Consider the following 25475-nt stretch of genomic DNA (forward strand, 5'->3'; position numbering starts at 1 on the left):
AGTTTGAAAATTCATTTCTGCTAATTAGCCAAGGTGAAGTTTTGCATCTAGTTTAGTAGTTTGGTATCGTCAGTGTTGGTATCTTTCACCTAGACTATGTTCATGCTGACTTAATATATTTTGTTTTTGAGATGTTCAGTCTGCAGCGACCCTCTCCGTGAGCCCTGACCGAGCACAACACTTTATCACGGACACAATGTCGCTGTCGCTGACCTGCGCCGGAGACTCAGCTGAGTGGACAGTCAATAGGTTTTCCTCCTATGGTTACCTGACCCGTTGCGCCACCTGGGGGTCAATGACTGGACCCACATGCTACATCAATGGGCAGTCATTCATCGACGGGGTGTACTGGTGTGAGACCGCAACAGGACTCTTCAGTAATGCAGTCAACATCACCGGAACCTGTGAGTCTGTTTTACCACTTTCTTACCTACATTACACGACACTATTTCAACTAAATTTATTGGAATGATTTGAGCATATGTCATCACTTTTCAGAGGCAATCTACCCCAAGGGCATCAGCTGCTAGCTTAGCATGCAAGCAAGCTTTCTCTAGATCATAAGATGTTGCTTGATCAGGACATGCTTGGTTTTTCTGGACGGTTTAAAGCTAGTTAAAGTCTAAGGCTTATTTCTAGAAGCAATTAAAGAGGGTGAGGCTTAGTGTTCATACAAGTTAGATAATTAAATATCTCGTGTGACTAATCATTAAAGTGTAAATGAATTATGCAGCAAGACACCCAGTTACCAGAAATGCAATATAATTCCCTTTTTCCAGATAACAATACTATCGTGGACTTTCCCGTTCACCCTGTGACTGAGGGACAGCCCGTCACCCTCCGGTGCAAGTGGACGACAGAACTAAACCTTGCTGTTATTTCTTTCTACAAAAATGACAAACTCATCCAAAATGACACCCGGGGGGAGTTTTTCATCCCTGCTGTTTCAAAGTCCGATGAAGGTTTTTACAAATGTGGGAGGAAAGGCAGGATGCAGCGGTCGGCAGGCTCAACATCGCCAGCAAGCTGGATGTCGATAAAAGGTGAGTGAGTTGTGAGAAGTGTGCCCACCACAGCACAGGTTGGGAATTAATAATAACGTGAATTATCTATGTAGCGCTGGTGTTGTCTCAGCAGCATCCAAGCTCTCCGTTTCCTGTGTGGTTGACTGTTGGACTGGTTTGTGGTATCACTCTGTTTGTGCTCTTTCTCCTTGTTCTGGGCCGCTATGCAAAACGGGCGTTTTCTTTATCCAAGTAGTAGTGTAAATGAGTAAAGTTACTTACTCTGGGCAGTGGAAGGACAGATTGTACCTGAACATCACAAACTTCAGTTTAACAGTGAAAAATCTTAAACCCAGCGATTCTGGTATATTAAGTTTTATCCTCGTTACTAATCCACCAGAGCAACAACACCCATCAGTCTCCGTCACTCTGCAGGTACATGGTAAGACTCTTCTGATTTCCTCCACTAACCTAATAACCTACAGTTCTCGCTCTAAAATCAACTTTCCCTCATTCGTGTGCTCTTAAACGCAATTCCTTTATGCACCAGTCTCTCACTGGCACTTGCAGCAACATTATATTTTTATGTTTGCAGGTCCTGTAGGTATCGTCTCGTTCATGCGAATAATCCTAGTTTGTGTCCTAACTGTTGCTGCTGGAATAGCAGTGTGTGTCCTTCACAGAAGGCGTCAACAAGGTGAGAACCTTTGCTGTAAGTAGCAGCATGTTTCAAACTAGCTTTCATGGTCTACAAATATAACAAGCAGCTTCATTTCTCAAGGGGAAAGTGGAGAACTGAGACAGGAGGAGCCAGAACGCTGTGAGAGTGGCTCCTGACTCACTGAGAGTCAGGAGCCCCCTCCCCTCCCCTCCCCTCCCCTCCCCTCCCCTCCCCTCACCTCAGTCCAGGTCAGTTTTCAGGATTCAACAAGGAGAAAAAAAAACAAAAAACCTTGATCATCCCCCAAAATTTCAGAGAAAACGAAGAAAACTTGAGAAAACTTCCTGGAAACATCACACCAACAGTCAGACACGGAGGTGGTGCTTGATACAATTCCGACTGTCAGAATTACTGATCTTTATTTTTATGTATATCAATAACTCTAATTCAATGTTATTTCTTTGCTCTCTCTATACTGTTTATTAAATATTCCATCGTATACATTATTAAAAAAATGTTTCCTGTCCTGCATGATATTTGAAATGACCTGTTTGTACACAGAAAATTAAAAAAGTTTTGGATTCAGTTTTTTTCGTGTTTAAGTTGCCGAGTTAAAACTATAACTTCCAAATTAATACACTATAAAAAAGTAAAATAAAGATATCGACTGTCAACTACTGGTAATATGTGCATATCTGTTATCTGGAAGCACATCTGCAGGTGTTATGGTCTCAGTTTTTGATATATGGTCATTTATTCTCATTCTCTCTTAGATAAACATTTCTCCTTATTTGGGACGTGAGTGGCTGACCTTACCTGTGCCAGGTGGCAAACCAGTCAGGCTGCCAATATTTTTCACAGTAAATGACAAAAGAAATGGCGATCCAGATCTAGAGTTGAGTGTTGTACCGTACCTTGTGTAGACCTTTGTGTCACCACAGAAGCAGCATCAGCATCACGGTCCTGTGCTTTGGTTCTTTGCGATAAATAAAGCTAAAAAAAAAAGAAAAAAGGAAGTGCATCAAAAATAAAGTCACAAACATGGCTTCAAGGAACAGTTTCAAAATGCAAATATGCCGAGTGTATGTTACTGACTGTTTCATGACTGCTGTTGCTATGTGGTCACAGGTTTGTACATTACAACTAGCTAGCAAAGCCAGATTTAGAAAGACATTTTCACGATGATCTGAAAAATTCAGTCATTTTTTCCTACCTGTGATCTCATTTTCTACCACTAAGAGAAGCCACTTCTGCTCAACTCTGGTCCAGGTCAGACACTCTGCAGGTGAGCTCTGAGTCCACTTTAGTGGATGTCAGGGCCCCCCCCCAACACGATACCGGCACATATTCTCTCAGATTTGGATAAGAATAAACAGCTTCCACGTTTCAGTGACTACTTTAAATTACACTGCGGGTAGTTCATATGACGAAGCGCCAAATATTACAGGTAAACTCCAATAAATAAACTCCCCACGTGTGAGTGGCTGGACACCTGGACGCTGCACATGCGCAGTAAACCGCGTAGAAACCGCGCAAGTATCAAGCCAGTATCGACATTAATCTACAGATGCCACCAGTCCCGTAAAATACGGAATCGTTCTTTAATTGGCAACTAATGCGTCCTGAATTGAAGCAATCGCAACTGAACTCGGTTCCGTGTTTCTATAAATATCCGTATCTGTCACCCCACCCACACACACACCCACACACACACACACACACACACCCACACACACACACACACACACACACACACACACACACACACACACACACACACACACAGACCTAATCTAATAATAACAACCTTTCGTATTTTTCTTAGAAATGGGAGATTTTGTCGCTGCTGACTCCACCAGTGTGTGTGTGTGTGTGCGTGTGTGTGTGCATGTATGTCACATGTATTCTGTTCTTCTGCTTATTTGTCTTGTCTTGACCAGATAATCAGTTGTTATTGGGAGCGTTGGAACGCGTGTGAAGAGGACTGAGATCGAGAGATGTTGGTTGTTTCACGTGGGCGACAGGTTTTTTGAGCAAGTTGTGGTTATCACACAACCTGTGTTCCTGTCTGGTTGACTGATTAATAAAGGCTGAAAACTAGTGACTCTGCACTCTATTTTGGGTGTTAATGGTGATATATACAACTAAGATGTCAGTAGATAATTTTGACTGTCATTTTTAAAAGTCTCAGGCTATAAAGCTTGAACACCCCTGACCTGCAACGCCCTTCTGGTTGTTCCTGTTTTTAGCCTGGTTGCTTAATTTGGTTGCTAGGGAGTTGGACCCTGTGCTGCTAGGATTCATCTTGTACATTTAGCAATATGATCGGCTCTATAGACCGCCATGTTGTTTGAGCGTTGGTCAGCTTCTCTGACTCAAACTGGATTTCTGTAAAAAAAGTTGTGAAAGTGTTGCTGAAGAATTAATAATAATGTGAATTATCTATGTAGCGGCGGTGTTGTCTCAGCGGCGTTCAAGCTCTCTGTTTCCTGTGTGGTTAACTGTTGGACTGGTTTGTGGTATCACTCTGTTTGTGCTCTTTCTCCTTGTTCTGGGCCGCTATGCAAAACGTGAGTTTTCTTTATCCAAGTAGCCCATAAAATTAAAGAAGGAAGCACCCAAATAACAAATAATTTGCTGTATTTTGCAGAGTTGTGGCCCATCAGGTCCCCAAACACCAACGGACATTCTGGTCCAGACCACAAGACAAACCTCAACAACACAGATCCGGCTCCTCCAAATGGTCAGAGCACATTTACGTGCCTTTTTGATCGGTCTTTGGCGCATTAAAAAAATTTTTTTAATGTAATTTTCTGCACTAGGATCAGCCAAAAACAGGGCTTCTGTTACAGATGATCCTGCTGAGGTCGAATATGGTTTGATTTTTCTCAAAAAATCTGCTGAGGGAGGTGAGTAAGTTCTCAAAAAGTTCAGAAAGTAGCGCCGTCGCACTTTAAAGACGTGTGTGATTCTTCCGATAGGGAGGAATCCAAATTCCGAAGAGAGTGTGCTTTATTCAAACGTGGCAATCCAGTCCACCACAGGTGACACCTCACACACACACACGCACACGATTGTAAAATAATAATTCTTAAACAATATAATAAAAAAAATTGATCTCCTTGTAGGGAAATCGCAGTCTGCACAGGATGAGGCTGTTTATTCCGAAGTGAAGAAAAAGCAGAAAATGTGAAAAAATCAGTGTTGCAAATACATGTAAAATTACTTCGCACAGACGTGTATATTTTGAAAGATGTTCATCAGGTTTTGCAAGCGAGATTTATTTTCATGTTTATAAGTTGCTGTGTTGGAAATATGACTAAAAAAAGGAAGTAGCACAAAGACATTAAATAGGAAAAACTGCAATATTTTCCAATCATTACTTCCAGTTTTCAAGGGCTTAAATGATGTAATCCCAGCAAACCCTCTCCAACCGTTGTTGTCCATTCCGTGCCCAGTACGGAAAGGCTCAATCCCATCTGAGACCAACTGGTGATTGGTGGATTTCTGATTGTTTTTATGTTGGCGATGGAGTTTAAACAGCTATTTAAAGTTGAGACTCAAAGACCAAAATAAAAAAAGTAAGTTAAAAAAGGAAGGAAGCGCTGACACAAGAAGTCAAGAAGAGTCTACCCCAGTATATAGTCAACACTTCCTGAGAACGTTTGGTGCTCATTCTGCTCAAATTTGCACACATCTCAGTGCTGGATTTTAAAATGGGACAGGCTTTTCCACACCTGCTGGGGCTTTTCTGTAAGTACCAGTAGGACCAGAGACCTTTCATACTGTCAGCATGTTAAACACCTGATGTGTTCCCAGTTTGATTTGGGAAATATCTGAATTTTTTAGTGCTGATGATGTTGCCGCTCCATGGACAACTTCAAGGTAAGGTTGCGTCTTCGCCAGTGTCGTTCCTGTCTCCTTTAGCTTCACCCCATGCTTCTGTTGGCCTCTAGTGCTGACTGTGGAGCCAGACTGGTCCACTTTTTTCACCGGCGAGTCCGTGAAGCTCATGTGTGACATGAGAGAAGGAAAAGACGCAGACTGGCATTATGCAATAAGGAAGGATGGTCAGGAACTTTACCTATTTAGCAGACTCAAGACCCACATGGTAAAACTGCTGACAACAAACCAGGGTGGACAATACGCCTGCATTGGTTTTAATATACAGAGAAGAACTACAAAGGAGTCTAATGTAGTTTCTCTCACTGTATCAGGTAAGTCCTGTTGAGCTATAATTGCAGGTTTTACTTTCAAGCAGCTAGATTTTACATCTAGTTTGAGATCTGCACCTGATCAGAATTTAGACCTTTATAAGTGTTTTGGTTTCATCTTAAGGTGGTTTTGGGTGTTATTCGTGGCAAAAAAATAAATAAATAAAAACCGAAAACAAGAGAAGTGCTAAGACAGCTGCTAAACAAGAGAAGAGCTGGAGCATTCACCAGAATGACAGGAAGCATTTTAGTATCATATTTTAGCCTCTCTTTAGTGGCTAAAAACTAGCAAAGAAGTTGCATAAAAGTTACTTGTATTAGCGCAGCTATTTCTTAACAGCATTTAAATGAATGGTGAAAGCGCAACAACCTACATGACACAGTTGTGTTGGCAGACAGGAATTTGATCCTCCAACACCCGGCGGCCATATTGTATCGAGGTGAAACGGTGCCCCTGTGCTGTCGGCACCAGCTTCAGACAGACATGACAACAGCCACCTTCTACAAGAACAGGTCACTCATCGTAACGGACCCAAACCAGCGGACGCTGATGATGTCAGAAAATGCTGCTGAAATTGGCATCCAGCTACAGTCCGACAGCTCTTACACGTGCAAACTCGGCACGGGTGATGAATCCCAACCGATAAGGGTGAAAGTGGAGCGTAAGTAATACTACAGCCGCTCTGGGTTGAACTGATGGATGCTAACTATTCCGGTTGCTCTGACGTCCACAGCATACAGACCAAAAGCAGAACTAAGGAAAGATGAAGCTGCAGCTGGAGGAAAGGTCACCCTGACGTGTTCTACCATTATACCATCCCATGGTTGGAAGTTCTTCTGGTATAGAGGCAAGAAAAAGGATAGCTTAACCGCACAAGATGTGGCCTTCCTCTCAAATGACAGAATCAGCACATCACAGGGGGGCGTGTACTGGTGCAGGGGAGGAAGAGGAAACCCGGTTTACTACACCGAGTACAGTAACCCAATCGGTATAGGCAATATTGATAAATTGGAATCAAAACACAATTAAGGCAAATGATGTGATTTTTAAACGCTTTCAGTTACAAGCGCAGCTGTGGTGACCCTGCAGCCCAGCTGGCCGGAGATATACTACGGGGAGGCACTCACGCTCTGGTGTCAAATTGAAGGTGGAGAGGATTTCGAATGGATCTATCAATGGGCAGTCCCCAACACCAACGCCATTGACATTCAGTCTAAAAATGAATACAGAATCAACTACGCTACAGGATCGCACAATGGGTATTACAGGTGTTTGGGCCAAATGAAGAACGAAACGTCGTCGACGGCACGGAGCCCTGCCTTTAATCTAAGAGTGTCCAACAGTAAGTCCTTTAGACACACTCATGTATGAGACATTTGTCCACAAATAACACTGGTCGGTTTTGTCCGAATGTCTGCAGATAAACTGGTACCTAACCTCACAGTGTCTCCATCATGGCTGAGTTCTGGAGACTCTGTTACCCTGAACTGCAGTGTCAAATATCCAGATGTGGGTTGGAGGTTCTACTGGTACAAGGCCATTCCCAATTTACCCATCACGTTTTACACCATGGAACCGTTACCTGGCAGCAGCAATGGGACCGAACAGCCTTATTTTATTGTTTACGGACAGACACAGACGGCAGGATATGTCTGTAGAGCTGCAAGAGGAAATCCTCAATCGTTCACTTACAACAGTAAAGTAAAGTTTGTCTGGTCTGGAGGTGAGGATTTATCTTTGGTTTTGGTTTTCCCCTACAAAACAGAACAAATATTAAGCTGTCTTTATAATAATTGTACTTAGTTTGAAAATTCATTTCTGCTAATTAGCCAAGGTGAAGTTTTGCATCTAGTTTAGTAGTTTGGTATCGTCAGTGTTGGTATCTTTCACCTAGACTATGTTCATGCTGACTTAATATATTTTGTTTTTGAGATGTTCAGTCTGCAGCGACCCTCTCCGTGAGCCCTGACCGAGCACAACACTTTATCACGGACACAATGTCGCTGTCGCTGACCTGCGCCGGAGACTCAGCTGAGTGGACAGTCAATAGGTTTTCCTCCTATGGTTACCTGACCCGTTGCGCCACCTGGGGGTCAATGACTGGACCCACATGCTACATCAATGGGCAGTCATTCATCGACGGGGTGTACTGGTGTGAGACCGCAACAGGACTCTTCAGTAATGCAGTCAACATCACCGGAACCTGTGAGTCTGTTTTACCACTTTCTTACCTACATTACACGACACTATTTCAACTAAATTTATTGGAATGATTTGAGCATATGTCATCACTTTTCAGAGGCAATCTACCCCAAGGGCATCAGCTGCTAGCTTAGCATGCAAGCAAGCTTTCTCTAGATCATAAGATGTTGCTTGATCAGGACATGCTTGGTTTTTCTGGACGGTTTAAAGCTAGTTAAAGTCTAAGGCTTATTTCTAGAAGCAATTAAAGAGGGTGAGGCTTAGTGTTCATACAAGTTAGATAATTAAATATCTCGTGTGACTAATCATTAAAGTGTAAATGAATTATGCAGCAAGACACCCAGTTACCAGAAATGCAATATAATTCCCTTTTTCCAGATAACAATACTATCGTGGACTTTCCCGTTCACCCTGTGACTGAGGGACAGCCCGTCACCCTCCGGTGCAAGTGGACGACAGAACTAAACCTTGCTGTTATTTCTTTCTACAAAAATGACAAACTCATCCAAAATGACACCCGGGGGGAGTTTTTCATCCCTGCTGTTTCAAAGTCCGATGAAGGTTTTTACAAATGTGGGAGGAAAGGCAGGATGCAGCGGTCGGCAGGCTCAACATCGCCAGCAAGCTGGATGTCGATAAAAGGTGAGTGAGTTGTGAGAAGTGTGCCCACCACAGCACAGGTTGGGAATTAATAATAACGTGAATTATCTATGTAGCGCTGGTGTTGTCTCAGCAGCATCCAAGCTCTCCGTTTCCTGTGTGGTTGACTGTTGGACTGGTTTGTGGTATCACTCTGTTTGTGCTCTTTCTCCTTGTTCTGGGCCGCTATGCAAAACGGGCGTTTTCTTTATCCAAGTAGTAGTGTAAATGAGTAAAGTTACTTACTCTGGGCAGTGGAAGGACAGATTGTACCTGAACATCACAAACTTCAGTTTAACAGTGAAAAATCTTAAACCCAGCGATTCTGGTATATTAAGTTTTATCCTCGTTACTAATCCACCAGAGCAACAACACCCATCAGTCTCCGTCACTCTGCAGGTACATGGTAAGACTCTTCTGATTTCCTCCACTAACCTAATAACCTACAGTTCTCGCTCTAAAATCAACTTTCCCTCATTCGTGTGCTCTTAAACGCAATTCCTTTATGCACCAGTCTCTCACTGGCACTTGCAGCAACATTATATTTTTATGTTTGCAGGTCCTGTAGGTATCGTCTCGTTCATGCGAATAATCCTAGTTTGTGTCCTAACTGTTGCTGCTGGAATAGCAGTGTGTGTCCTTCACAGAAGGCGTCAACAAGGTGAGAACCTTTGCTGTAAGTAGCAGCATGTTTCAAACTAGCTTTCATGGTATACAAATATAACAAGCAGCTTCATTTCTCAAGGGGAAAGTGGAGAACTGAGACAGGAGGAGCCAGAACGCTGTGAGAGTGGCTCCTGACTCACTGAGAGTCAGGAGCCCCCTCCCCTCCCCTCCCCTCCCCTCCCCTCCCCTCACCTCAGTCCAGGTCAGTTTTCAGGATTCAACAAGGAGAAAAAAAAACAAAAAACCTTGATCATCCCCCAAAATTTCAGAGAAAACGAAGAAAACTTGAGAAAACTTCCTGGAAACATCACACCAACAGTCAGACACGGAGGTGGTGCTTGATACAATTCCGACTGTCAGAATTACTGATCTTTATTTTTATGTATATCAATAACTCTAATTCAATGTTATTTCTTTGCTCTCTCTATACTGTTTATTAAATATTCCATCGTATACATTATTAAAAAAATGTTTCCTGTCCTGCATGATATTTGAAATGACCTGTTTGTACACAGAAAATTAAAAAAGTTTTGGATTCAGTTTTTTTCGTGTTTAAGTTGCCGAGTTAAAACTATAACTTCCAAATTAATACACTATAAAAAAGTAAAATAAAGATATCGACTGTCAACTACTGGTAATATGTGCATATCTGTTATCTGGAAGCACATCTGCAGGTGTTATGGTCTCAGTTTTTGATATATGGTCATTTATTCTCATTCTCTCTTAGATAAACATTTCTCCTTATTTGGGACGTGAGTGGCTGACCTTACCTGTGCCAGGTGGCAAACCAGTCAGGCTGCCAATATTTTTCACAGTAAATGACAAAAGAAATGGCGATCCAGATCTAGAGTTGAGTGTTGTACCGTACCTTGTGTAGACCTTTGTGTCACCACAGAAGCAGCATCAGCATCACGGTCCTGTGCTTTGGTTCTTTGCGATAAATAAAGCTAAAAAAAAAAGAAAAAAGGAAGTGCATCAAAAATAAAGTCACAAACATGGCTTCAAGGAACAGTTTCAAAATGCAAATATGCCGAGTGTATGTTACTGACTGTTTCATGACTGCTGTTGCTATGTGGTCACAGGTTTGTACATTACAACTAGCTAGCAAAGCCAGATTTAGAAAGACATTTTCACGATGATCTGAAAAATTCAGTCATTTTTTCCTACCTGTGATCTCATTTTCTACCACTAAGAGAAGCCACTTCTGCTCAACTCTGGTCCAGGTCAGACACTCTGCAGGTGAGCTCTGAGTCCACTTTAGTGGATGTCAGGGCCCCCCCCCAACACGATACCGGCACATATTCTCTCAGATTTGGATAAGAATAAACAGCTTCCACGTTTCAGTGACTACTTTAAATTACACTGCGGGTAGTTCATATGACGAAGCGCCAAATATTACAGGTAAACTCCAATAAATAAACTCCCCACGTGTGAGTGGCTGGACACCTGGACGCTGCACATGCGCAGTAAACCGCGTAGAAACCGCGCAAGTATCAAGCCAGTATCGACATTAATCTACAGATGCCACCAGTCCCGTAAAATACGGAATCGTTCTTTAATTGGCAACTAATGCGTCCTGAATTGAAGCAATCGCAACTGAACTCGGTTCCGTGTTTCTATAAATATCCGTATCTGTCACCCCACCCACACACACCCACACACACACACACACACACACACACACAGACCTAATCTAATAATAACAACCTTTCGTATTTTTCTTAGAAATGGGAGATTTTGTCGCTGCTGACTCCACCAGTGTGTGTGTGTGTGTGTGTGTGTGTGTGTGCATGTATGTCACATGTATTCTGTTCTTCTGCTTATTTGTCTTGTCTTGACCAGATAATCAGTTGTTATTGGGAGCGTTGGAACGCGTGTGAAGAGGACTGAGATCGAGAGATGTTGGTTGTTTCACGTGGGCGACAGGTTTTTTGAGCAAGTTGTGGTTATCACACAACCTGTGTTCCTGTCTGGTTGACTGATTAATAAAGGCTGAAAACTAGTGACTCTGCACTCTATTTTGGGTGTTAATGGTGATATATACAACTAAGATGTCAGTAGATAATTTTGACTGTCATTTTTAAAAGTCTCAGGCTATAAAGCTTGAACACCCCTGACCTGCAACGCCCTTCTGGTTGTTCCTGTTTTTAGCCTGGTTGCTTAATTTGGTTGCTAGGGAGTTGGACCCTGTGCTGCTAGGATTCATCTTGTACATTTAGCAATATGATCGGCTCTATAGACCGCCATGTTGTTTGAGCGTTGGTCAGCTTCTCTGACTCAAACTGGATTTCTGTAAAAAAAGTTGTGAAAGTGTTGCTGAAGAATTAATAATAATGTGAATTATCTATGTAGCGGCGGTGTTGTCTCAGCGGCGTTCAAGCTCTCTGTTTCCTGTGTGGTTAACTGTTGGACTGGTTTGTGGTATCACTCTGTTTGTGCTCTTTCTCCTTGTTCTGGGCCGCTATGCAAAACGTGAGTTTTCTTTATCCAAGTAGCCCATAAAATTAAAGAAGGAAGCACCCAAATAACAAATAATTTGCTGTATTTTGCAGAGTTGTGGCCCATCAGGTCCCCAAACACCAACGGACATTCTGGTCCAGACCACAAGACAAACCTCAACAACACAGATCCGGCTCCTCCAAATGGTCAGAGCACATTTACGTGCCTTTTTGATCGGTCTTTGGCGCATTAAAAAAAAATTTTTAATGTAATTTTCTGCACTAGGATCGGCCAAAAACAGGGCTTCTGTTACAGATGATCCTGCTGAGGTCGAATATGGTTTGATTTTTCTCAAAAAATCTGCTGAGGGAGGTGAGTAAGTTCTCAAAAAGTTCAGAAAGTAGCGCCGTCGCACTTTAAAGACGTGTGTGATTCTTCCGATAGGGAGGAATCCAAATTCCGAAGAGAGTGTGCTTTATTCAAACGTGGCAATCCAGTCCACCACAGGTGACACCTCACACACACACACGCACACGATTGTAAAATAATAATTCTTAAACAATATAATAAAAAAAATTGATCTCCTTGTAGGGAAATCGCAGTCTGCACAGGATGAGGCTGTTTATTCCGAAGTGAAGAAAAAGCAGAAAATGTGAAAAAATCAGTGTTGCAAATACATGTAAAATTACTTCGCACAGACGTGTATATTTTGAAAGATGTTCATCAGGTTTTGCAAGCGAGATTTATTTTCATGTTTATAAGTTGCTGTGTTGGAAATATGACTAAAAAAAGGAAGTAGCACAAAGACATTAAATAGGAAAAACTGCAATATTTTCCAATCATTACTTCCAGTTTTCAAGGGCTTAAATGATGTAATCCCAGCAAACCCTCTCCAACCGTTGTTGTCCATTCCGTGCCCAGTACGGAAAGGCTCAATCCCATCTGAGACCAACTGGTGATTGGTGGATTTCTGATTGTTTTTATGTTGGCGATGGAGTTTAAACAGCTATTTAAAGTTGAGACTCAAAGACCAAAATAAAAAAAGTAAGTTAAAAAAGGAAGGAAGCGCTGACACAAGAAGTCAAGAAGAGTCTACCCCAGTATATAGTCAACACTTCCTGATTTCTCCTCAGATGGGAACGTTTGGTGCTCATTCTGCTCAAATTTGCACACATCTCAGTGCTGGATTTTAAAATGGGACAGGCTTTTCCACACCTGCTGGGGCTTTTCTGTAAGTACCAGTAGGACCAGAGTCCTTTCATACTGTCAGCATGTTAAACACCTGATGTGTTCCCAGTTTGATTTGGGAATTATCTGAATTTTTTAGTGCTGATGATGTTGCCGCTCCATGGACAACTTCAAGGTAAGGTTGCGTCTTCGCCAGTGTCGTTCCTGTCTCCTTTAGCTTCACCCCATGCTTCTGTTGGCCTCTAGTGCTGACTGTGGAGCCAGACTGGTCCACTTTTTTCACCGGCGAGTCCGTGAAGCTCATGTGTGACATGAGAGAAGGAAAAGACGCAGACTGGCAATATGCAATAAGGAAGGATGGTCAGGAACTTTACCCATTTAGCAGACTCAAGACCCACATGGTACAACTGCAGACAACAAACCAGGGTGGACAATACACCTGCATTGGTTATAATAAACAGAGAAGAACTAGAAAGGAGTCTTATGTAGTTTCTCTCACTGTATCAGGTAAGTCCTATTGAGCTATAATTGCAGGTTTTACTTTCAAGCAGCTAGATTTTACATCTAGTTTGAGATCTGCACATGATCAGAATTTAGACCTTTATAAGTGTTTTGGTTTCATCTTAAGGTGGTTTTGGGTGTTATTCATGGCAAAAAATAAATAAATAAAAACCTGTAAAAAATGCTGCTGAAATTGGCATCCAGCTACAGTCCGACAGCTCTTACACGTGCAAACTCGGCACGGGTGATGAATCCCAACCGATAAGGGTGAAAGTGGAGCGTAAGTAATACTACACCCGCTCTGGGTTGAACTGATGGGTGCTAACTATTCCGGTTGCTCTGACGTCCACAGCATACAGACCAAAAGCAGAACTAAGGAAAGATGCAGCTGCAGCTGGAGGAAAGGTCACCCTGACGTGTTCTACCATTACACCATCCCATGGTTGGAAGTTCTTCTGGTATAGAGGCAAGAAAAAGGATAGCTTAACCGCACAAGATGTGGCCTTCCTCTCAAATGACAGAATCAGCACATCACAGGGGGGCGTGTACTGGTGCAGGGGAGGAAGAGGAAACCCGGTTTACTACACCGAGTACAGTAACCCAATCGGTATAGGCAATATTGATAAATTGGAATCAAAACACAATTAAGGCAAATGATGTGATTTTTAAACGCTTTCAGTTACAAGCGCAGCTGCGGTGACCCTGCAGCCCAGCTGGCCGGAGATATACTACGGGGAGGCACTCACGCTCTGGTGTCAAATTGAAGGTGGAGAGGATTTCGAATGGATCTATCAATGGGCAGTCCCCAACGCCAACGCCATTGGAATTCAGTCTAAAAATGAATACAGAATCAACTACGCTACAGGATCGCACAATGGGAATTACATGTGTTTGGGCCAAATGAAGAACGAAACGTCGTCGACGGCATGGAGCCCTGCCTTTAATCTAAGAGTGTCCAACAGTAAGTCCTTTAGACACACTCATGTATGAGACATTTGTCCACAAATAACACTGGTCGGTTTTGTCCGAATGTCTGCAGATAAACTGGTACCTAACCTCACAGTGTCTCCATCATGGCTGAGTTCTGGAGACTCTGTTACCCTGAACTGCAGTGTCAAATATCCAGATGTGGGTTGGAGGTTCTACTGGTACAAGGCCATTCCCAATTTACCCATCACGTTTTACACCATGGAACCGTTACCTGGCAGCAGCAATGGGACCGAACAGCCTTATTTTATTGTTTACGGACAGACACAGACGGCAGGATATGTCTGTAGAGCTGCAAGAGGAAATCCTCAATCGTTCACTTACGATAGTGAAGTAAAGTTTGTCTGGTCTGGAGGTGAGGATTTATCTTTGGTTTTGGTTTTCCCCTACAAAACAGAACAAATATTAAGCTGTCTTTATAATAATTGTACTTAGTTTGAAAATTCATTTCTGCTAATTAGCCAAGGTGAAGTTTTGCATCTAGTTTAGTAGTTTGGTATCGTCAGTGTTGGTATCTTTCACCTAGACTATGTTCATGCTGACTTAATATATTTTGTTTTTGAGATGTTCAGTCTGCAGCGACCCTCTCCGTGAGCCCTGACCGAGCACAACACTTTATCACGGACACACTGTCGCTGACCTGCGCCGGAGACTCAGCTGAGTGGACAGTCAATAGGTTACCTGACCCGTTGCGCCACCAAAAGGAAGGAAGCGCTGACACAAGAAGTTGAGATGAGTCTACCCCAGTATATAGTCAACACTTCCTGATTTCTCCTCAGATGGGAACGTTTGGTGCTCATTCTGCTCAAATTTGCACACATCTCAGTGCTGGATTTTAAAATGGGACAGGCTTTTCCACACCTGCTGGGGCTTTTCTGTAAGTACCAGTAGGACCAGAGTCCTTTCATACTGTCAGCATGTTAAACACCTGATGTGTTCCCAGTTTGATTTGGGAATTATCTGAATTTTTTAGTGCTGATGATGTTGCCGCTCCATGGACAACTTCAAGGTAAGGTTGCGTCTTCGCCAGTGTCGTTCCTGTCTCCTTTAGCTTCACCCCATGCTTCTGTTGGCCTCTAGTGCTGACTGTGGAGCCAGACTGGTCCACTTTTTTCACCGGCGAGTCCGTGAAGCTCATGTGTGACATGAGAGAAGGAAAAGACGCAGACTGGCATTATGCAATAAGGAAGGATGGTCAGGACCTTTACCCATTTAGCAGACTCAAGACCCACATGGTACAACTGCAGACAACAAACCAGGGGGGACAATACGCCTGCATTGGTGATAATATACAGAGAGGAACTAGAAAGGAGTCTAATGTAGTTTCTCTCACTGTATCAGGTAAGTCCTGTTGAGCTATAATTGCAGGTTTTACTTTCAAGCAGCTAGATTTTACATCTAGTTTGAGATCTGCACCTGATCAGAATTTAGACCTTTATAAGTGTTTTGGTTTCATCTTAAGGTGGTTTTGGGTGTTATTCATGGCAAAAAAAAAAAAAAAAAAAAAACCAAAAACAAGAGAAGTGTTAAGACAGCTGCTAAACAAGAGAAGAGCTGGAGCATTCCCCAGAACGACAGGAAGCATTTCAGTATCATATTTTAGCCTCTCTTTAGTGGCTAAAAACTAGGAAAGAAGTTGCATAAAAGTTACTTGTATTAGCTCAGCTATTTCTTAACAGCATTTAAATGAATGGTGAAAGCGCACCAACCTACATGACACAGTTGTGTTGGCAGACAGGAATTTGATCCTCCAACACCCGGCGGCCATATTGTATCGAGGTGAAACGGTGCCCCTGCGCTGTCGGCACCGGCTTCAGACAGACATGACAACAGCCACCTTCTACAAGAACAGGTCACTCATCGTAACGGACCCAAACCAGCGGACGCTAATGATGTCAGAAAATGCTGCTGAAATTGGCATCCAGCTACAGTCCGACAGCTCTTACACGTGCAAACTCGGCACGGGTGATGAATCCCAACCGATAAGGGTGAAAGTGGAGCGTAAGTAATACTACAGCCGCTCTGGGTTGAACTGATGGATGCTAACTATTCCGGTTGCTCTGACGTCCACAGCATACAGACCAAAAGCAGAACTAAGGAAAGATGCAGCTGCAGCTGGAGGAAAGGTCACCCTGACGTGTTCTACCATTACACCATCCCATGGTTGGAAGTTCTTCTGGTATAGAGGCAAGAAAAAGGATAGCTTAACCGCACAAGATGTGGCCTTCCTCTCAAATGACAGAATCAGCACATCACAGGGGGGCGTGTACTGGTGCAGGGGAGGAAGAGGAAACCCGGTTTACTACACCAAGTACAGTAACCCAATCGGCATAGGCAATATTGATCAATTGGAATCAAAACACAATTAAGGCAAATGATGTGATTTTTAAACGCTTTCAGTTACAAGCGCAGCTGCGGTGACCCTGCAGCCCAGCTGGCCGGAGATATACTACGGGGAGGCACTCACGCTCTGGTGTCAAATTGAAGGTGGAGAGGATTTCGAATGGATCTATCACTGTGCAGTCCCCAACGCCAACGCCATTGACATTCAGTCTAAAAATGAATACAGAATCAACTACGCTACAGGATCGCACAATGGGAATTACAGGTGTTTGGGCCAAATGAAGAACGAAACGTCGTGGACGGCACGGAGCCCTGCCTTTAATCTAAGAGTGTCCAACAGTAAGTCCTTTAGACACACTCATGTATGAGACATTTGTCCACAAATAACACTGGTCGGTTTTGTCCGAATGTCTGCAGATAAACTGGAAACTTGAAAATTCATTTCTGCTAATTAGCCAAGGTGAAGTTTTGCATCTAGTTTAGTAGTTTGGTATCGTCAGTGTTGGTATCTTTCACCTAGACTATGTTCATGCTGACTTAATATATTTTGTTTTTGAGATGTTCAGTCTGCAGCGACCCTCTCCGTGAGCCCTGACCGAGCACAACACTTTATCACGGACACAATGTCGCTGTCGCTGACCTGCGCCGGAGACTCAGCTGAGTGGACAGTCAATAGGTTTTCCTCCTCCGGTTACCTGACCCGTTGCGCCGCCTGGGGGTCAATGACTGGACCCACATGCTACATCAATGGGCAGTCATTCATCGACGGGGTGTACTGGTGTGAGACCGCAACAGGACTCTTCAGTAATGCAGTCAACATCACCAGATCCCGTGAGTCTGTTTTACCACTTTCTTACCTACATTACACGACACTATTTCAACTAAATTTATTGGAATGATTTGAGCATATGTCATCACTTTTCAGAGGCAATCTACCCCAAGGGCATCAGCTGCAAGCTTAGCATGCAAGCAAGCTTTCTCTAGATCATAAGATGTTGCTTGATCAGGACATGCTTGGTTTTTCTGGACGGTTTAAAGCTAGTTAAAGTCTAAGGCTTATTTCTAGAAGCAATTAAAGAGGGTGAGGCTTAGTGTTCATACAAATTAGATAATTAAATATCTCGTGTGACTAATCATTAAAGTGTAAATGAATTATGCAGCAAGACACCCAATTACCAGAAATGTAATATAATTCCCTTTTTCCAGATAACAATGCCATCGTGGACTTTCCCGTTCACCCTGTGACTGAGGGACAGCCCGTCACCCTCCGGTGCAAGTGGACGACAGAACTAAACCTTGCTGTTATTTCTTTCTACAAAAATGACAAACTCATCCAAAATGACACCCGGGGGGAGTTTTTCATCCCTGCTGTTTCAAAGTCCAACGAAGGTTTTTACAAATGTGGAGGGAAAGGCAGGATGCAGCGGTCGGCAGGCTCAACATCGCCAGCAAGCTGGATGTCGATAAAAGGTGAGTGAGTTGTGAGAAGTGTGCCCACCACAGCACAGGTTGGGAATTAATAATAATGTGAATTATCTATGTAGCGCTGGTGTTGTCTCAGCGGCGTTCAAGCTCTCTGTTTCCTGTGTGGTTGACTGTTGGACTGGTTTGTGGTATCACTCTGTTTGTGCTCTTTCTCCTTGTTCTGGGCCGCTATGCAAAACGGGAGTTTTCTTTATCCAAGTAGCCCATGAAATTAAAGAAGGAAGCACCCAAATAACAAATAATTTGCTGCATTTTGCAGAGTTGTGGCCCATCAGGTCCCCAAACACCAACGGACATTCTGGTCCAGACCACAAGACAAACCTCAACGACACAGATCCGGCTCCTCCAAATGGTCAGAGCACATTTACGGGCCTTTTTGATCGGTCTTTGGCGCATTAAAAAAACATTTTAATGTAATTTTCTGCACTAGGATCGGCCAACAACAGGGCTTCTGTTACAGATGATCCTGCTGAGGTCGAATATGCTTTGATTTTTCTCAAAAAATCTGCTGAGGGAGGTGAGTAAGTTCTCAGAAAGTTCAGAAAGTAGCGCCGTCGCACTTTAACACTAGAAGTCCCAGAGAGGGGCCATTTGGCCTTTTTACCTAGAAAACCCACAAGAGGGCCAATTGGCCCCAAGTCCCCCCTGTGGACACTCATTTTGTTATGGAAATGTGGCTGTTAGTGGCACATGGCCGGAGCCACTTGAACCTGTGTGGGGGAGGGGACATACCTTACAGCTCAGGAGGTTCTTTTGAGAGCAAGCTTTAGTTGTGAGATGGATAAATACCTCAGTGAACATAGCCATAAAGACTTAAACTGTGGTAAACAGTAAAAGTGTCAAGTAAGATAAGGATAAGACATAAAGAAGCATGAAGACATAAAATAAATTGAAAATAATCAGAAAATCAATTAAAGGCCTGATTAAAAAGGTGTGTCTTGAGCCTCTTTTTAAAAATCTCAACAGTCTCTGCGGCCCTGAGGTTCTCCGGCAGGCTGTTCCACAGTCGGGGACCATAATAACTGAAGGCCGCTTCCCCGGCGTTTTAGAGCTTACATGTGGGATGGTTAAAAGGCCGGTGCCGGAGGACCTCAGAGTCCACGAGGGTTGATAGAATAAAAGCAGGTCAGATAAATAAGTCGGGCCAAGACCATTAAGACATTTAAAAACTAATAAAAGAACCTTAAAATCGATCCTGAAACGCACGGGTAGCCAATGCAGCGATTCTAAAACTGGTGTGATGTGCTCCCGCCCTCTGGTCCTCGTCAGCACTCGTGCAGCTGAGTTTTGTAATAATTGTAGGTTGGTGATGCTCTTTTTTGGAAGACCAGAGAGCAGGGCATTATAATCTAAACGACAAGAGATAAAAGCGTGCATCAGCACCTCCGTGCTGGCCTGAGAGAGAAACAGGCGGACTATATTCTTCAGGTGGTAAAAACCTACCTTTGTTATGTTTTTGATGTGTGGGATAAAACTAAGCTCAGAGTCAAAGATCACACCCAGATTTTTTACAGATTGAGCTGGCTTAAAATCCTTTAATTTTGGAAAAAGTTTCTCTCTCTGACCTTCAGGACCAATAACTAAGACTTCTGTTTTGTCCTGGTTGAGCTGTAGGAAGTTTTCTGCCATCCATGACTGGATATCTAGAATACAGTTAAAAAGGGCATCAACTGGCCCTGTGTCATCAGGAGCCACGGCGATGTACAGTTGCGTATCGTCAGCATAGCTGTGGAAGCTGATGCCGTGGCTCCTGATGACATCCCCAAGAGGAAGCATGTAAAGATTAAAAAGGGTTGGACCTAAGATTGACCCTTGGGGAACCCCACATCTTGTCTCATGGATTCTCGAGGAGCATGTATCCATACTTACAAAGAAGCTTCGGTCACTAAGGTAGGAGGTGAACCAGTTAAGAACAGTACCAGAGAGGCCGACCAGGTTCTTCAGTCTATTCAATAAAATATGGTGGTCTACTGTATCAAAAGCGGCGGTCAGATCCAGTAGAACCAACACCGTGAGCTTTTTGTTGTCTAGGTTACACCTGATGTCATTTAAAATCTTTAAAAGGGCTGTCTCTGTACTGTGGTTCATCCTAAAACCAGACCGATGCCTCTGTAAAATATCATTTGAGTTTAAAAAATCATTTACTTGGTTAAAAACAAGTTTTTCTAAAATTTTACTTAAAAATGGTAGGTTGGATACTGGCCGATAGTTATTTAAAACGCTGGGGTCTAGATTGCTCTTCTTCAGAAGGGGCTTCACCACCGCCGTTTTAAAGGAGGTGGGGAAGACACCGGTCTGAAGAGAGCAATTCACCATATATAAGAGATGTTCCTCAAAGAATCCATAAAATGTTTTGAAAAACGGTGTGGGAATTGGGTCTAAAAGGCAGGTTGTGGGCCTAACTTGGGAGAAAACTCGACCAAGTGTCCTTGCATCAACCAGGACAAAACTCTCCAGTGTCTCCTCAGGTGAGAGCAATGATCCAGGAGTGTTGTTGATTAAAATTTGCTGTGATAAAAGACTGGATCTAATATTAGCGATTTTACTCCTGAAGTGGTCTGCAAAGGCCTCGCAGAGGGTGTCAGTCGTTGTTGTGGGACACCTATTAAAATTACCATTGGTTAAAAGCTCAATGGTGTGGAATAGAAATTTGGGGTTGTTTTTATTGTTGGAGATTAGTTTTTTGAAATGAGAGGTTCTTGCCTGCTTGATTGTGTTATTGTAGGTTTTGAGGTGTTGATAAAATATTTCTTTATGAATGGTCAGTTTGGATTTCCTCCACCTCCTCTCAGCACTCCTGCAGGTTCTTTTCAGTATTCTAGTTTCTTCATTTCTCCACGGTGGTGCACGTTTTGTTCTTACAGTTTTTGTGACAAGTGGAGCCACAGAGTCCAGCGTTGACTTTAATTTATTGTTAAAAGTGTCAACAATAAAATCACACGGTGCTGGTAAAAGTTCTGCAGGAGTGCTCTGTAAAATCTGGATAAAATTTGCAGCCACTTCAGGAGTCAGGTAGCGTCTCCTCACCGTTCTCACAGGGGCCCCCCGCTGGTTAAAACTGGTGATGTTAAAAAACACACAAAAGTGGTCAGACACGGCCAGATCCACAACAGAGGACCCACCCACGGACAGGCCGTAGGTTATGACCAGGTCCAGGGTGCAACCTCTGTTGTGGGTCGGCTGTGTGACATGTTGTTTAAAATCCAGACTGTGAAGGAGGTTTAAGAATTCTCTGGACACTGGGTCCGAGGCGTTGTTGAGGTGTAGATTAAAATCACCAGTTATTAAAATCCTATTGTATTTAGCATAGATTCCGAGAATTGGCTAATAAAAGAGGTGGAGTATTGGGGTGGTCTGTAAACTGTTATGCTTAAAATCGGAGGGCTGCTAAAAACAAACGCATGATGCTCAAATGATGGAAACGTATTAAGAGACCTCGCGTGAAGACATTTCGGTCCTTGTTATCGAAGCGGTTCCACCTCCTTTCCTACCCCCCCTTGTAGAAAATAAAAAGTTAAAATGTGGGGGGCAAGCCTCCGTGAGGACAGCAGGTGCATCAGTGCCAAGCCATGTCTCAGTAAGAAGAATACCATCAAGGTTTCTGTCTAAAATTAAATCGTTTATTATAAAAGATTTGTTTAAAAGAGAGCGCACGTTCAACACGGCCATCTTTATGTCCGCGCCGGACGTGCGCTCATCATGTCTTTTTATAGGAACAATAAAAGCACCGTCACGTCTGGGAACAGTCCTGGGATTCTGTCTGTATGAAGTGATGGTGTCAATGGAGTGAGTGATCTGTGATGTTGATGGCAGACATGGGAGTAGTGGTGGAGGGGCATGTATGGTGGGGCGTGCGGGGGGTGAGCGTATATGTGAGTGTGAGTGGGGGGCAGAGTGTTGGTGTGCATGTGTTCTAACCAATAGTCAGGAGGTGGATGTTGCGCAGGAACGGACAGTTAAGTCAATGTTCAAAGATAGAAGCCGGGACCCCTCGTGGTTTGGGTGAAGGCCGTCCCGTTTAAAAAGATGGGGTCTATTTAAAAAGGCAGCAAAATTGTCAACGAAGGGGATACTGTTGCCCAAGCAGTACCCCTTCAGCCACAGGTGCAGCTGGCGGAGGCGGCTGGTGACGACGTCACTGTAGCGAGGTGGGGGAAGAGGGCCGGAGATAATTAGCCGCCTCCCCGTGTCCAGCAGACGGTCCACCAGGGAGATGAAGTCCTGCTTCAGAACCTCCGACTGCTGAAATTTGAGATCGTTGATGCCGGCTTCCAGAACCAGCGTGGAGGCCGAGGGGTGCTGTGCACTCAGCTGCAGGGCCGAGGATGTAACCTCCGCAACACGGGCACCGGGGTGACAGAAGGTCCGGCCATCGTGCACCACCACATGCCTGACCATTGAGGTCCCGACCACCAGCACCGCGGGGGTGCGCTGCAAATATTCCATCTTATACATTATTAAAAAAATGTTTCCTGTCCTGCATGATATTTGAAATGACCTGTTTGTACACAGAAAATTAAAAAAGTTTTGGATTCAGTTTTATGGTTATCGTATTTAAGTTGCTGAGTTAAAACTATAATTTCTAAATTAATACACTATAAAAAAGTAAAATAAAGACATCGACTGTCAACTACTGGTAATATGTGCATATCTGTTATCTGGAAGCACATCTGCAGGTGTTATGGTCTCAGTTTTTGATATATGGTCATTTATTCTCATTCTCTCTTAGATAAACATTTCTCCTTATTTGGGATGTGAGTGGCTGACCTTACCTGTGCCAGGTGGCAAACCAGTCAGGCTGCCAATATATTTCACAGTAAATGACAAAAGAAATGGCGATCCAGATCTAGAGTTGAGTGTTGTCTCAGCGGCGTTCAAGCTCTCCATTTCCTGTGTGGTTGACTGTTGGACTGGTTTGTGGTATCACTCTGTTTGTGCTCTTTCTCCTTGTTCTGGGCCGCTATGCAAAACGTGAGTTTTCTTTATCCAAGTAGCCCATAAAATTAAAGAAGGAAGCACCCAAATAACAAATAATTTCCTGTATTTTGCAGAGTTGTGGCCCATCAGGTCCCCAAACACCAACGGACATTCTGGTCCAGACCACAAGACAAACCTCAACGACACAGATCCGGCTCCTCCAAATGGTCAGAGCACATTTACGTGCCTTTTTGATCGGTCTTTGGCGCATTAAAAAAAATTTTAATGTAATTTTCCGCACTAGGATCGGCCAACAACAGGGCTTCTGTTACAGCTGATCCTGCTGAGGTCGAATATGCTTTGATTTTTCTCAAAAAATCTGCTGAGGGAGGTGAGTAAATTCTCAGAAAGTTCAGAAAGTAGTGCCGTCGCACTTTAAAGACGTGTGTGATTCTTCCGATAGGGAGGAATCCAAATTCCGAAGAGAGTGTGGTTTATTCAAACGTGGCAATCCAGTCCACCGCAGGTGACACCTCACACACACAAACACACGATTATAAAATAATAATTCTTAAACAATATAATAAAAAAAAAATTGATCTCCTTGTAGGGAAATTGCAGTCTGCACAGGATGAGGCTGTTTATTCCGAAGTGAAGAAAAAGCAGAAAATGTGATTGTTAGGGTTAATTATTGTTTTTAAAAATGCAGTTTGTTGACAGATGTGATTGTTATATTAATGGTTTTGTCTCCCCCTGGCGGTAATCCTTTTTATAACACTTTAATTAACCCCATGCTATTTAATTTAATTAACCCCATGATACGTGGTTATATTTTTAATTTTTTAATCTTTTTAGCTGTTTCTAAGAGGAAACTGCCTGAACATGGACATTATGGACATATATTATGTCTTACCCATTAAATAAAATCAGTGTTGCAAATACATGTAAAATTACTTCGCACAGACGTGTATATTTTGAAAGATGTTCATCAGGTTTTGCAAGTGTGATTTATTTTCATGTTTATAAGTTGCTGTGTTGGAAATATGACTAAAAAAAAGGAAGTAGCACAAAGACATTAAATAGGAAAAACTGCAATATTTTCCAATCATTACTTGCCACTTGAGTTATTTCATGTATGGACGTGCTGCGTGTGACTCCGTCAACTCTTGAATGCAATGCACACGTACGCCTGTCTGTAACCACAAAAATACATAGTCACTGCCCTATGGTTTGGCTTCAATAAAAACAATCATGTGTTCAACGTGCAGCTAAAAGTGTGCAATTGTTGATTGTGCTGTGCAGACATCAGTGTAGTGCTTTTCAAATTGGGGGCCTTATGACAAAAGGGGGAGAGCAAGGCGACTGTGGTCATTGCTTAATGTTAAATTACGTCCAACAGATGACGCTATTCTACCAACAACCACCAGAATAAACGCCACCATCTTTCACAACAACAATTTTGATCTCCATAGAATGAACAATAGAGGCTGTTTCATGACTTTCCTTAGAACCATTAAAAACAATTAATCTGCAATCTTAACAGTTTTTTTGTTTTGCTTCTTGGTTTGTTTGCTTTGAGTGCGGCCCACAAACACACACCACTTACTCTTCAAGAGCTTCAGTCACATTTCCCGCCTCTGACCCCTCCATCAACCTGTTATCATGTCCGTCCTGGAGGAGATTGTTGGCCACCTGAAACCTTCCAGGTCCCCGAGTGATGCGGTCCCTCTTCGACTCTTTAAAGAGGTCTTTCCATCAGTCTTCGCTGGTCTAAATAGGGCTCTGTACTCTCCAACTTTCCCCAAAATGCTTAAACATGCAGTGGTCAAGCCTCTGATTAAGAAACCAGCCCTGGACCCCACAACTCTATCAAACTTCAGGCCCACGACCGCCATTTCTTTCAAAAATCCTTGAGAAGATCATTTACGGTCATTTTCTGGAAAAGCACAATCTGGTTTTAGAGAGTTTTTAGCTTTTCTACCAACTCTGGTCAGTGTCATTCTTCTGCTTTTATATTTAATGGTTGTGTTTGATGCAGCGGACCATAAAATTCTAATGTCTCCTTTAGAATGCTGGGTGGGTAACGGGGGAGGGGGGGGGCAGCTCTGGAGTGGTTGAGATCCGACCCGGCAGACCAACCTTCTGTGTCAACACTGGTGACTCCATGTCATCTTGTGCGCCCCTCCCATGTGGGGTCCCGCAAGATTCAGTTGTAGGCCCTCTTCTGT

At 43.2% G+C, this 25475-nt stretch overlaps 2 protein-coding genes across 2 annotated transcripts in view; both read left to right on the plus strand.

Moving 5' to 3' along the window:
* Positions 1-25475, plus strand: part of LOC105419615 (uncharacterized) — a 29792-nt gene that overhangs the window by 2563 nt on the left and 1754 nt on the right. Inside the window, exons 8-39 of the mRNA XM_029841089.1 lie at positions 132-404; positions 780-1043; positions 1118-1239; positions 4318-4452; positions 5325-5418; positions 5515-5550; positions 5622-5882; positions 6275-6541; positions 6614-6868; positions 6941-7222; positions 7301-7603; positions 7813-8085; positions 8461-8724; positions 11740-11859; positions 11940-12032; positions 12112-12198; positions 12271-12333; positions 12418-12478; positions 12960-13057; positions 13154-13189; positions 13261-13521; positions 13868-14122; positions 14195-14476; positions 14555-14857; positions 17404-17676; positions 18052-18315; positions 18390-18509; positions 18590-18682; positions 18761-18847; positions 23382-23474; positions 23552-23638; positions 23711-23773. Of these exons, the coding sequence (XP_029696949.1) occupies positions 132-404; positions 780-1043; positions 1118-1239; positions 4318-4452; positions 5325-5418; positions 5515-5550; positions 5622-5882; positions 6275-6541; positions 6614-6868; positions 6941-7222; positions 7301-7603; positions 7813-8085; positions 8461-8724; positions 11740-11859; positions 11940-12032; positions 12112-12198; positions 12271-12333; positions 12418-12478; positions 12960-13057; positions 13154-13189; positions 13261-13521; positions 13868-14122; positions 14195-14476; positions 14555-14857; positions 17404-17676; positions 18052-18315; positions 18390-18509; positions 18590-18682; positions 18761-18847; positions 23382-23474; positions 23552-23638; positions 23711-23773 (5568 nt within the window). The remainder of the gene's footprint in view (positions 1-131; positions 405-779; positions 1044-1117; positions 1240-4317; positions 4453-5324; positions 5419-5514; positions 5551-5621; positions 5883-6274; positions 6542-6613; positions 6869-6940; positions 7223-7300; positions 7604-7812; positions 8086-8460; positions 8725-11739; positions 11860-11939; positions 12033-12111; positions 12199-12270; positions 12334-12417; positions 12479-12959; positions 13058-13153; positions 13190-13260; positions 13522-13867; positions 14123-14194; positions 14477-14554; positions 14858-17403; positions 17677-18051; positions 18316-18389; positions 18510-18589; positions 18683-18760; positions 18848-23381; positions 23475-23551; positions 23639-23710; positions 23774-25475) is intronic.
* On the plus strand, positions 15227-17184 carry LOC115250768 (Fc receptor-like protein 5). Its single transcript, XM_029840758.1, has 7 exons — positions 15227-15379; positions 15476-15511; positions 15583-15843; positions 16237-16503; positions 16576-16813; positions 16903-16989; positions 17072-17184. The coding sequence occupies exons 1-6, from the start codon at positions 15343-15345 to the stop codon at positions 16985-16987; spliced, it is 924 nt and encodes a 307-aa protein (XP_029696618.1). The 5' UTR covers positions 15227-15342; the 3' UTR covers positions 16988-16989; positions 17072-17184.

This window comes from Takifugu rubripes, chromosome 8 (genome assembly GCF_901000725.2).
Source record: "Takifugu rubripes chromosome 8, fTakRub1.2, whole genome shotgun sequence".
Classification (NCBI taxonomy): Eukaryota; Metazoa; Chordata; class Actinopteri; order Tetraodontiformes; family Tetraodontidae; genus Takifugu; species Takifugu rubripes.